At 39.7% G+C, this 13920-nt stretch overlaps 1 protein-coding gene across 11 annotated transcripts in view; it reads right to left on the bottom strand.

The window, feature by feature from the left end:
• Positions 1 to 13920, bottom strand: part of WDFY3 (WD repeat and FYVE domain containing 3) — a 283117-nt gene that overhangs the window by 171199 nt on the left and 97998 nt on the right. For all 11 annotated transcript variants that reach the window (XM_086407523.1, XM_086407528.1, XM_086407526.1 and 8 more), the window contains one exon: positions 5810 to 5933. In XM_086407523.1, coding sequence (XP_086263649.1) covers positions 5810 to 5933 — 124 coding nt within the window. The remainder of the gene's footprint in view (positions 1 to 5809; positions 5934 to 13920) is intronic.

Below are 13920 nucleotides of genomic sequence, written 5' to 3'. Positions count from 1 at the left end.
TTTGAACTGTGGTGTTGGTGAAGACTCTTGAGAGTCCCTTGGACTGCAAGGAGATCAAACCAGTCAATCCTAAAGGAAATCAATCCTGAATAGTCATTGGAAGGACTGAAGCTGAAGCTCCAATACTCCGGCCACTTGATGCAAAGAGTTGACTCATTGGAAAAGACCCTGATGCTGGCAAAGACTGAATGCAGGAGGAGAAGGGAACAACAGAGGACAAGACGGCTGGATGGCATCACTGACTCAATGAACATGAGTTTGAGCAGGCTCCGGGAGATGGTGATGGACAGGGATGCCTGGTTGCTGCAGTCCATAGTGTCGCAAAGTCGGACATGACTGACCGACTAAACAACAATAAGTCTATGACATGCATTCTTTTAGGTCATAAAGTTGTGAACACAACATACAATAAAGTTAAATAACTAAATAAACATGATACTTTCAGATGATGATGGAAGCTCTAAAGGAAGCATTTAAGATGACTGAGTAACTACCAACTGGTATGGAGACAGAGCACAAAAGATCAATTGAAATAGGGTGATTTGAAAAGGTTTCTCTTCTGGAAGTAAAACTTACAAAACTGCACTGAATCTAACTGATTCTGAATTAATTTCAAAATTAATTTTTAAAGTTAATTTTGAAATTAATTTGCAATTAATTTCAAGAGTTTAAAACTAAAAATGACATGGAATTACAAAGTATGAAAAAAATTTACCATAAAATACCTGCAAACAAGATGTCACCAGTGGAGGAAGTGGACAAAGCAAGGAAAAAGGGGCTCTACGTACTATTTTGCAACTTCTGGTGAGTTCCAAAGTATTTCAAAATAGAGTTAAAAAAGAAAAAAAGGTTGTGTAACGACTACTGTAATTAACAATGAGACATTTTCTTGTCCATTTGAGATACTTTTCATTATTTCTAAAAAATAGTCCTACAGATATAAAATTGTAAAGAGATTTAGGAATAACAAATCTCCAATGCAGAAAAATGTTTTTCCACAAACACGCAGATTAAGTATTCCTAAAGACAGCAACAGACAAGAGTATAAATAAGCTCTGGAATTTTTTTTTCTAATCTAGAAACATCACACCAGAAAGAAATGGCAATGACTGGAGTCAACATGTGACTAAGAAATTTCCCTTCACACTACCTATTTAAAATAGTCAAAAAGGCATACGACACACAAATCTTATATTTTAGACAGACTTCTCACTTCCATAGGAGCAACTGAAATCGATAAAGATAAAAAAAGTATGCAACTCCATTTTGGGGAAGAAGCGAACAGACAGACAGAAAAGTTACCTTAAACTATTTATCGTCTCACTTTAAAAGCTATGCATCAATTCATATAATGCACTGCTTCTGATTAATAAGACATTTTGGTTCTCAATCTAAAAGTACTTTCATGGCCGTTGCTCCAAAGACTCTATAATGGGCCCCCTGTCAAGACGAAAGGTTGAGCACATGCACTGATCTCTTTTCCATCCTGAAACCTTGCTACTATAAGCTGAATTGTGTCTCCTCAGAATTCATATTTGAAGCCTTAACCCCCTAATGTGATGGAATTTGGAGATGGAGCATTTGGGAGGTAACTGGGTTCAGTCTTCGGGAGGGTGGGGCCCTCATGGTGGGATAATGCCCTTATAAGAAGAGACAGCAGAGAACTCTCTCTCTTCTGTTGGTGAGGCCACATGGGAAAAGAAGCCATCTGCAAGCCAGCAAGAGAGATCTCATCAGAAACCAATTATGCTGGCACCATGATTCCAAACTTTCAGCCTCTAGAACTATGACGAAAAATTCCTGTTGTTTAAGCTATTGGTTATGTTATTTTGTTACAGCAGCCCAAGCAAACTAACACACCCACTGAAACTGTTGTTTAAAAGGACTTCGTAAAAAGTATAAACCCATAAGAACTAAAAAAAAAAACCCCAAAAAACAGGAAAGGTGAAAACAACATTTTGGATACTAAAACAGTAGAGAATTTAGTGGTAACTGATTTAGCAGACTCTCGAATCTTAAAGCAATAGCAAGGAAAATACAAAAGCAACTAACTACAACAGGACTTTCCAGAGGCTAAAGAACTGGTGGCACTAAGCACCTTTAGAAGCAAAAGTGAATGTGGGACAGAAGGATTGGTGAAGTAGTAGTATGTGTAACAGCAGCCAGAGCCCAGATCCTTGCTACTGTGTGGGTACTGGACTGGAGTACCTCAGTCCAGTCAGTACTCAGTACCTCAGTACTTAGTCACCTCAAGGAAAAACAGAGGGTGTCTGGACTGGGGTGGAAGGGGGACAATGATATTACAGCAAGCACAGTTGTGCGTGCGTCACAGATGAAGTAGAAAGCTCATGTACTAAAAGTTGAGGGTCCTCAGATCTTTCTCCTACTTAGCTTCTAAAGTGTTCAGAGTCAGACATATACTGTCTAAGTAAAGACTGGACATACTTTCCCAGGGACTGTCTAGCTCAAGGGAAAGATGGTCGAGAGAATGGCTCAGCAAGATGACCCTGGGTTGAGGCCACTGCTGCAGGCTCCACTCACAACTGCTAAGCTACCTGGCAATTTGCCAAGGTTCCCGTCTAATACAGCAGCAAAGGGCCAAGGGTGAGACATGTGAGGACATTCTTTAAAAGACTGAGACAAAAATAGCTAAACAACAACAAAAACCTGAAAGAAACAGACTAGTGAGGAAGAAAAAAAATCTTAAAAAAATAAACAACAAAAAAACCCACTCAGAGAGCTAAGACAGCACCAATAAAGGGGAAGGGGGAACCTCTCAGAAATTAAAAGTATCATGTCACAAAAAACCAAACTCATAGAAGGAACAATGGCAAAACTGAAAAGCTCTTTTAGCAAATAGAGTTTATGAAAGGAAGAGACTTAGGGGTTCATCTGACAAGAAAGAGAAAAGAGAAGGGAGGATATTATTATGGAATGATTCATGAAACTTTCCCAAAATTAAAGGATATGTATTCCCAGGTCCAGGGTACTCAGCATAATGTTCAAAAATAAGTCCACTCCAAGGCATGTTATCATGAAGTTTTAGAACAGGAGGGTCAATGGTAGGATTTTAAATGTTTCTATAAAAAAGAATCAAAACAAAAACAAAAAAAGGCCATAGAGAAAGAACTGAGAATCTAGATAGCTTCAGATTTCTCAACAGGAGAACAGGAATCTAGAATATGATGGATAAATGATTTTTAAATTCTGAGATAAAATGATTTTTAATCCAGAATCTGAGGTATCCATTGAAAGGGGGATAAATGTCATGCAAGCCATGAGGTTTTCCAAAATGACCTGGAGACATCACCCTGGGCTGCCTGGAGAAGGACCAGCTAAGACCTACCACTGCCCATGCTCCCAGAGGTGCTGTACCCAAGCTCAACATCCTAGGACCCTCGCAGCTTCTATTCTCTGTAGGAGGGCTTGTAATTTCCTCTGGGCCCCCAAATATCTTGGAACTAAACAGCTAGCATTCTCACACAACTCCTACAAACATCGAATAAGGAAGGACTCAGGTCCAAAACTCAAAGTTTAGATCACAGTTCGCATTTCTTCGCCATTAAGACTGCATTTATGCTCTGGGCAGGTGGAATATCCCATGCACACTTCTCTGTGAGGTAATGAGCGTGATGGATCTGTGACTTCTTTTGTCCTGTTGAAGCCTGATTCTGAGTTTCCCCCTTTCTGCAACAAAGCCATCCTATGTGACATGATAAAGTCTGTTCGAAGCCCTGGTACCTGAAAGCTGGTCACCCTAAACTTATCACCTTCCTTGGATAAGAGGAAGGAACTCATTTTACACAGCAAGAGTCAAAGAAAGTTTCATTCACAGATTTCTAAAAAACAAACAAACAAAAAACCCAAAATCAAAAATGATAACTGTAATGCATCTTTTCTCAGGAAGCTGCTGGAAAAGATACGTTACCAAAAATGAGGAAGTTGATTTGAGAAAAAAAGACGTGGGATTCAGGAAACCAAGTCTCTATCTCAAAGAAATGGAAAGACATCCCAGGATGCTGTGAGTTAAGATGTAAAAATGACAGCCGTCCAGCTGGCCAAAAGAGCAACTACTGCAGATCAAAGCAGGCAGAATGTTCTGGAAGAGCTATTTGCAAGAAGATGAAACTGACAGAACATATGACGCCTCCAGTCATATTAAGGGGAAATTCAGAAAAACATAGGAGTAGGGGAGAAAGAATGTATTAATGAAAATGTAGAAAACCTAGTTTGCTTTTTTTTTTTTTTTAAAAAAAAGGCAATGATTAACTAGTGATAGAGGTGGAGAAGTTTTCAAGAAAGGCAGTGTAATTGGAGTATACCATATGGCTCAACTTTGCACAGTGTTTTCAGACACAATATTATAATGAATACCGAGCTAATCAAATTGTGATAGAATGATATGGGGATATAGAAGTGTGCATTTGTGGGGTACTGGTGGTGAGCTTAACAGTCTCACTGCTCTTGTGGGAAGTCAGAAGATAGAATCTAAATATGAAAAATCAAGGGAACCTACTGTAAGCATGTTACAGACAGAGAAGTAAATATCAAAAGCAATTAAGAGATGTAAAAAGTCACTGCATCTTAAGAGTGAAAAATGAGGATGAACCAGGATGGTGGAAGGGAGATACTGTTTTTAATAAATCTATAACTATTTGACCCTTAAAACCATGCATCTGTATACTTTTAAAACTAAATTAAAAAATAGTATTATATAGCAAAGGCAGTACTGTATTATTGGGAAAATAGTAATTCGATGGATGGAAAAGGTAAGTGATGTTCCAAACAGATAGTAGAAGCAAAACTTAAATTATTGATTTCTTGGTCTAATGCTTCAGTAGGAAAGCAATCACTCAAACAATTGCTACAAAACCAAAACAACGAGGTAAAAATTAAGGTAAAATCCTTCAAACATATTGCTGCTTTAGAAAATGACTAATGGTAATCACAACCACAACAGCGTATTTGAATCCTGATTAGAAGGAATAATACTTTATGAAATTTAAAATTACCTAATTATGAGTAAGAACAGTTATTCGGGCAGTGATTACAAAAGGCCTACTGTGTAAAGGCCTGTGGTAAAGACTGCAGGCTACGGTCTACTGGAAAGAAAGATGGTCTACTAGAAAGATACATACATAAACATCACTTGGGAAGCTAAACAGATAAGAAGGGAGAAATGTTTCTTTGATTAAGGGAGTCAAGAAACATTCTGTCTAGGAAGTGTGACTTAATTCAAGCTGAGGTTTAGATGTACTAAGATAGGGGGATGGGGGAGATGCTTCTTCCTCAGTGATGCATCACAGGGATAAAAAAAAAAAAAAGCACACACAGGACTACAAGCAACTCAGTTTGGTTGAAATACACTGAAATATAACAGAAAAAGATAACAAGAAATAGAAAAGGGTAGGCAAGCACACCCGTGCACGCCGTGTGTATATTCCCAGAGAGTGAGTGAGTGAGTGAGTGAGTGAGTGAGAGTGTGTGTGTGTGTGTGTGTGTGTATCTACAGACTCTGAGTGTGTGCTGAATGCCATGCTAGGAATTTGGATCTTGTTCAGAAGGAAACAGAGTGTGTTAAAAGGGTGAGGGCTGGGGTAGCAGTGGTCCATGGGAAGCAGACCCACTTTACTTAAGAGTAGAAGGTGCTGATACCAACAGAAGCATGTGACCGTAAGAAAGGGAATGGGAAACGGTATTAAAACCTCTGAGCTTAGAAGTGGGTCAATTTTCTGCTTGGTTTTAATAGCACTTTTACCAAACTGTCCCTTCAAATAAATCAGTTTTTGCTGGTTTCTGTGACAAATACCTGTGGATTTGTTTGATGCTCTCCTTCGAATTTCTGTCACCATCAGTCGTGAGACTTGTGTTGTGAACTGCAGCAGATCAGAAAATTTTTCTGTCATTGTATTTGGCGGAGCGTTTCCAAAAACCTGTGGATGACAAAGACATTTTTAATACAGCCCTGTCAACTTTTTTCTTCTACTGTGTGCTTTTAAAAGTGTGGTGTGACTTGAAAATCAAGTTTAAAAAAAGTATATGCTTGCACAGTTATTTTGGATCTGAATAAGCTTAAAATACAACTCTTTCAATAAATCATACCTAGCCACATTTCCTTATGTATGTAAAATAATTTGTGGAATGAATGAGTAAATAAATGAAATCTAAAACCCAAAAATCACTTATCTATCAAATTTGAATTAATCTTACTAATAAACTTAAGAAAATATAATTTCTCTGAAGAAATCTAAATTAAGAAATTAGAGAAAAGTGGTAAATTCCTTTGATGGCAAAAAAAGAGACATATCAGAGGGTAAAAAGCAGGGACTTATCTAGCGCTAAGTCCTAGGCTAAAATAAAGAATTCACTAAACTTGTATATCAGACTTTCTAAATTCTAACCTCAATAATTCCCAAAACAAGACAGTTAGCCAAAAGATCCGAATAAAGAATATGAATGAGGTCATTAAATATACTTAAAAAAAATCTACAATAAATGTACTTAAGAATAAACCAGGGCTTCCCTGGTGACTCAGTGGATTAGAATCTGCCTGCCAATGCAGGAGACACGGGTTCAATCCCTGATCTGGGACAATCCCACATGCCTCTGAGCAAGTAAGCCCATGCACCACAACTATTGAGCCTGTGCTCTAGAGCCTGGGAGTCAGAGCTACTGAAGTCTAAGGCCCTTGAGTATATGTTCCACAGCAAAAGAAGCCACTGCAATGAGAAGCCAACACCCCCAACAATGAATACCCCCTCTCGCCACAACTAGAGAAAAGCCCACACAGCAACGAAGACTCAGCACAGCCAAAAATAAATACAATTATTTTTTAAAAAAGAATAAATCACTCTTAAACTGATAAGGTTCAGCAAAGACAATAAGAAAACAAAACCTGAACAGACTGTAACACGTAAAGAAAGAGTACTAAAATAGCTATATAACTGGATGCGTCTGGAATATTATTTTTTAAAAATCTCTTTATAGCTAAAAGGGAATTCTGTGTCTCCTAACACTATAATGGTACCTCTCTATTAAAATATTAAACAATATTTTGTATTCTTATTTTCTCTTCAAATGTCACTAAAAGGGAGGAAATATATCTCACTCAGCATTGTATTCCTTGCTAAGCCAGCACCCTGCCTTTTAAAGGGATGTTCCCTAAATATGGTGGTTTACATGCTGCCTGCCTGTACAACCAAATTCTAGAAACTCTTTATAATTTGTGTCCTTCCATGCTACCTAAACAAAAGCTTCCCAGATGGCTCAGTGGTAAAGAATCCGCCTGTCAGTGCAGGAGACGCAGGAGATGTGGCTTCAATCCCTGGGTCTGGAAGATCCCCTGGCGGAGAAAATGGCAACCCACTCCAATATTCTTGCCTGGGAAATCCCATGGACAAAGGAGTCTGGTGGGCTACAGTCCACCAAAGAGTCCCAGAAAGTTGGATACGTCTTACTGACTGAGCACAATAAACAAAAAGTAAGAAAAAAAAAAAAAAGATAAATAAGCAAATTTTAAAAAAAATCAAGGTTAGGCACATGGACTGGAAAAAGACTTCTATGTTTACCACATTTTAGTCACGAAGTTTGGATCAAATACACAGGAGAAAAAACCTAGTGAATTATATGGTCCACGAGGTCCTTGGGTAAGAAAAACACATACTTAAGAAAGTACTTCTACTCCTCATACTATAAAAATTTTCTTCCAAGGATCCTAATGAAAGAATATAACATAATATCCTTGTAATAGAAATGTTTCTTACATTCTAACAACAGATATCATGTTTCTTACAATCACATTCAAATAGCGCAGGAAGTACCTAACAAACAATAACAAATCAATTCTACAGGGTGTACTTTTATGAGGGTAGTCTGTTTGTTAACTTGACACAAAATTTTAAATTATCTCAAAGAACAAATAAACTGTTCTCTTCAGGAATTCCTTAATGTTTTTCTGCTGGAATTCTGATATCATGCGCTTACAGTTACTCTCTGATGTCTGTTAAATAAGATCCATGTTCTTTAAAAAACTGGAGATAGATTAGAAATTGAGAAGCCTAACAACACAAGCTTGAACAGCCATCCTACCTGCACCCAGAGATGACTATGTAACTGCCTACTGAAGATGTTTGTAAAATAACTGTATATTTTGCTCAGGCAATGCTTAAGCAAACTTAAGTTTTTGTCAAACTGATTTAAAGTAGATAACTATTCAAACTACTCAAAATAAATTGATTTATATTTTGCTCTTAAGAATTAATAAGCACTATTTTATTCCTAACAGTAATGCAACTTCATAAAATAGCTCATTTCTTAGATAGTATAAGCAAATGATAGTCAAGCAGTTTTCATGCTAAGGGAATAATATACTGTTAAAAAACGTAACTAACTTTTCATACAAATCCTGATATTTACTGCTGTATTTCCACAAGGAAATTTTTTCTTTCAAAAGCTATCTTCCTTGAACTGACCAAACCAAAGTCAACACTATGCAGAAAGGACCATGTCGTATTTGCTCGTCGGAAAAGAAAAACGACTGCCTCTTTGAGATAAACAATCTTTAGTCTAGTGATCCTACACTACTGATTAATTCACTGTTTCATTTATTCACTCATAAATATTTACTGGTCTTCTATATATGACAGGCAATACTCAGAGCCATGAATATAAGGGTAAATAAAGACTTGTGACTATAAAGGTAAATAAGGCAAGTGCTCATGGAATCTACATATTAGTATAGGAGATGAACGGTAAGTTATTTTACAAATGAAAATTATGTTGGATAGTGATGTGTTATAAAGGAAGTAAATAGGGCACTTGAAAGGGAATGCCTGGAGTGAGACAAGGTTGCCGTAAAAGCTCTCTGAGACACAGATGCAGAGTCAAACAAATGTATAAACACCAAGTGGGGAAACAGGGTGGGATGACTTGGGAGATTGAGATTGACATATTTATACTCAGTTCAGTTCAGTTCAGTCCCTCAGGCGTGTCCTACACTTTGCAACCCCATAGACCTCAACATGCTAGGCCTTCCTGTCCATCACCAACTCCTGGAGTTTACTCAAACTCATGTCCATTGAGTCGGTGATGCCATCCAACCATCTCATCCTCTGTCGTCCCCTTCTCTTCCTGCCTTCAATCTTTCCCAGCATCAGGGTCTTTTCAAATGAGTCAGTTCTTCGCATCAGGTGGCCAAAGGATTGGAGTTTCAGCTTCAGCATCAGTCCTTCCAATGAACACCCAGAACTGATCACCTTTAGGATGGACTGGTTGCAGTCCAAGCGACTCTCAAGAGTCTTCTCCATCACCACAGTTCCAAAACCATCAATTCTTTGGCATTCAGCTTTCTTTATAGTCCAACTCTCACATCTATACATGACTACTGGAAAAACTATAGCCTTGATTAAACAGACCTTTGTTGGCAAAATAATGTCTCTGCTTCTTAATATGCTACCTACGTTGGTCATAGAGTAAGCATGTTTTCTTCCATGGAGTAAGCATGTTTTAATTTCATGGCTGCAATCACCATCTGCAGTGATTTTGGAGCCCCAAAAAATAAAGTCAGCCACTGTTTCCACTGTTTCCCCATCTATTTGCCATAAAGTGATGGGACCAGATGCCATGATCTTAGTTTTCTGAATGTTGAGCTCTAAGCCAACTTTTTCACTCTCCTCTTTCACTTTCATCAGGAGGCTTTTTAGTTCCTCTTCACTTTCTGCCATAAGGGTGGTGTCATCTGCATATCTGAGGTTATTGATATTTCTCCCGGCAATCTTGATTCCAGCTTGTGCTTCATCCAGCCCAGCGTTTCTCATGATGTACTCTGCATGTAAGTTAAGTAAGCAGGGAGACAATATACAGCCTTGATGTATATATATACTATTGTGTACAAAATAGATAACTAATGAGAATCTACTGTATATACCACAGGGAACACTACTCAATGCTCTATGGTGACAAAGAGGGGCTACATGAACATACGTGGCTGGTTTACTTTGCTGTACAACAGGAACTAGCACATTGTAAAGCAGTTGAGTTCAGTTGCTCAGTCGTGTCTATTTGAGACTACATGGTCTGTAGCATGCCAGGATTTCCTGTCCATCACCAACTCCTAGAGCTTACTCAAATTCAAGTCCATTGAGTCACTGATGCCATCCAACCATCTCATCCTCTGTCATCCCCTTCTCCTCCAGCCTGCAGTCTTTCCCAACATCAGGGGCATTTCCAATGGGTCAGTTCTTCGCATCAGGTGGCCGAAGTATTAGAACTTCAGCATCAGTCCTTCCAATGAATAATCAGGACTGATTTCCTTTAGGATTGACTGAATCCATCTTCTTCTTGTGCAAGGGACTGTCAAGAGTCTTCTCCAACACCACAATTCAAAAGCATCAATTCTTCAGCCCTCAGTTTTCTTTACGGACCACTCTCACATCCATACATGACTACTGGAAAAACGATAGCTTTGACTAGATGGACCTTTGTTGGCAAAGTTATGTCTCTGCTTTTTAATACGCTGTCTAGGTGAGTCATAGCTTTTCTTCCAAGGAGTAAAGTAAAGTCGCTCAGTCGTGTCCGACTCTTAGCGACCCCATGGACTGCAGCCCACCAGGTTCCTCTGTCCATGGGATTTTCCAGGCAAGAGTACTGGAGTGGGGTGCCATTGAAGCGTCTTTTAATTTCATGGCTGCAATCACCATCTCCAGTGATTTTGGAGCCCCCAAAAATAAAGTCTGACACTGTTTCCACTGTTTCCCCATCTATTTGCCATGAAGTGGTGGGACCAGATGCCATGATCTTAGTTCTCTGAATGTTGAGCTTTAAGTCAACTTTTTCATTCTCCTCTTTCATTTTCATCAAGAAGCTCTTTAGTTCTTCTTCACTTTCTGCCATAAGGGTGGGGTCATCTGCATATCTGAGGTTATTGATATTTCTCCTAGCAATCTTGTTTTCAGCTTGTGCTTCATCCAGCCCAGTGATTCTTATTATGTACTCTGCATAGAAGTTAAATAAGCAAGGTAACAATAAACAGCCTTGATGTACTCCTTTCCCTTTTTGGAACCAGTCTATTGATCCATGTCCGGTTCTAACTGTTGCTTCGTGACCTACACACACATTTCTCAGGAGGCAGGTCAGGTGGTCTGGTATTCCCATCTCTTTCCATATTTTGTTGTGATCCACACAGTCAAAGATTTGGCATAGTCAATAAAGCGGAAGTAAATGTTTTTCTGGAACTCTCTTGCTTTTTTGATGATTCAGCAGATGTTAGCAATTTGATCTCTGGTTCCTCTGCCTTTTCTAAATCCAGCTTGAACATCTGGAAGTTCATGGTTCATGTATTGCTGAAGCCTGGCTTGGAGAATTTTGAGCATTATTTTACTAACATGTGAGATGAGTGCAACTGTGCAGTAGTTTGAGCATTCTTTGGCATTGCCTTTCTTTGGGATTGGAATGAAAACTGACCTTTTCTAGTCCTGTGGCCACTGCTGAGTTTTCCAAATTTGCTGGCATATTAAGTGCAGCACTGTGACAGCATCATATTTTAGGATTTGAAATAGCTCAACTGGAATTCCATCACCTCCACTAGCTTTCTTTGTAGTGATACTTCCAAAGGTCCACTTGACTTCTCCTGCGGAGATACGGGTCAGTGGCCTGCTGCAGGGGCTCTGAGGGGCTCTGGGTGCAGCAGACCAGGGTATAGCATAAGCCCTCTTGGAGGAGGTCGCCATTAACCCCACCATAGAGCTGCCAGCACTTACACAGGACTGGGGAAACAGACTCTTGAAGGGCACAAACAAAACCTTGGGTACACCAGGACCCAGGAGAAAGGAGCAGTGACCCCACAAAAGACTGACCCAGACTTGCCCATGAATGTCCAGAATTCTCCAGCTGAGGTGTGGGTCAGTGGTGGCCTACTGCAGGGTTGGGATGGGACCTTTTGAAGGAGGTCACCATTATCTTTATTACCTCCACCATAGTTTGGCCTCAGGTCAAACAAAAGGGAGGGAACACAGCCCCGCCCACCAACAGAAAATTGGATTAAAGATTTATTGAGCATGGCCCCACCTATCAGAAGAGGACCCAGTTTCCCCCACAGTCAGTCTTTCTCAGTCTCTCCCATTAGGAAGCTTCCATAAGCCTCTTATCCTTATTCCTCAGAGGGCAGACAGAATGAAAACCACAATCACAGAAAACTAATGGAACCAATCACATGGATGAGAGCCTTGTCTAAATGAAACTATGAGCCATGCCATGTAGAGCCACCCAAGTCAGACAGGTCGTGCTGGAGAGTTCTGACAAAACGTGGTCCACTGGAGAAGGGTAAGGCAAACCACTTCAGTATTCTTGCCTTGGGAACTACATGAACAGTATGAAAATCAGGCAAAAAGATAGGACACTGAAAGATGAACTCCCCAGGTCAGTAGGTACCCAATATGCTACTAGAGATCAGTGGAGAAATAACTCCAGAAAGAATGAAGAGACAGAGCAAAGCGAAAACAACACCCAGTTGTGGATGTGACTGGTGACAGAAGCAAGGTCCAATGCTGTAAGGAGCAATTGTGTACAGGAACCTGGAATGGTAGGCCCATGAATCAAGGTAAATTGGAAGGGGTCAAACAGGAGATGGCAAGAGTGAACATCAACATTTTAGGAATCAGTAAACTAAAATGGACTGGAATGGGTGAATTTAACTCAGATGACCATTATATCTACTACTGTGGGCAAGAATCCCTTAGAAGAAATGGAGTAGCCATCATAGTCAACAAAAGAGTCCGAAATGCAGTACTTGGATGCAATCTCAAAAACAACAGAATGATCTCTGTTCATTTCTGAGGCAAACCAATGTCACAGTGATCCAAGTCTATGCCCCAACCAAAAATGCTAAAGAAGCTGAGGTTGAATGGTTCTATGAAGACCTAGAACTAAGACCCAAAAAAGATGTCCTTTGCATTACAGGGGACTGGAGTGCAAAAGTAGGAAGTCAAGAGATACCTGAAGTAACAGGCAAATTTGGCCTTGGAGTACAGAGTGAAGCAGGGAAAGGCTAAGAGAGTTTTGCCAAGAGAACGCACTGGTAATAGTAAACACCCTCTTCCAACAACACAAGAGAAGACTCTACACATGGACATCACCGGATGGTCAACACTGAAATCAGACTGATTATGTTAGGTAGGTAGAATAGGGAAAAGGACTCCAAAATGGCGGTGGCTAAAAGACAAGGAAGGTCAAAGGAAGGTCCGAGGACCAGAGTGAAGACTCCAGGCAGAACAAACAGCACTCCTGGCTAAGCCCAATTTGCATAGGGCAGGCCTCCATAGGTGGAGGAAAAAATATATAAAAGGAGGAGCCAAAGCGCTTTCTCATGGACTCTTTTCTTTCTCTCTCTCACTCTCTCTCTCTCCTGCTATCTTCTAAATAAAATGGAGCTGTAACACTGATTTGCCTAAGAGCTGTAGCACGGTTTGTCCAAGACCCAAGAGCTGTGACGCACCGAGGGCTTCAATGTCCGTTGCTCCAAATCTTTGTTGTGATGAGACAAAGAACCGAGGAACATACACTCGTGTGACAATTACATTCTTTGCACCCAAAAATGGAGAAGCTCTAGTCAGCAAAAACAAGACCAGGAGCTGACTGTGGCTCAGATCATGAACTCCTTATTGCCAAATTCAGACTTAAATTGAAGAAAGTAGGGAAAACCAGGAGACTATTCAGGTATAAGTAAAATCAAATCCCTTAGGATTATACAGTAGAAGTGACAAACAGATTCGAGGGATTATATCCGACAGGATGCGTGAAGAAGTATGGATACAGTTTCATGACATTGTACAGGAGGCAGGGATCAAGACCATCTTCAAGAAAAAGAAATACATAAGGCAAAAATGGTTGTCTGAGAAGGCCTTACAAATAGGTGAGAAAAAAGAA

This window comes from Bos grunniens, chromosome 6 (assembly GCF_055505025.1).
Source record: "Bos grunniens cultivar Pamir isolate PY7600 chromosome 6, Bosgru_T2T1.0, whole genome shotgun sequence".
NCBI lineage: Eukaryota > Metazoa > Chordata > Mammalia > Artiodactyla > Bovidae > Bos > Bos grunniens.
This window is presented reverse-complemented; position numbering and strand designations above follow the sequence as displayed.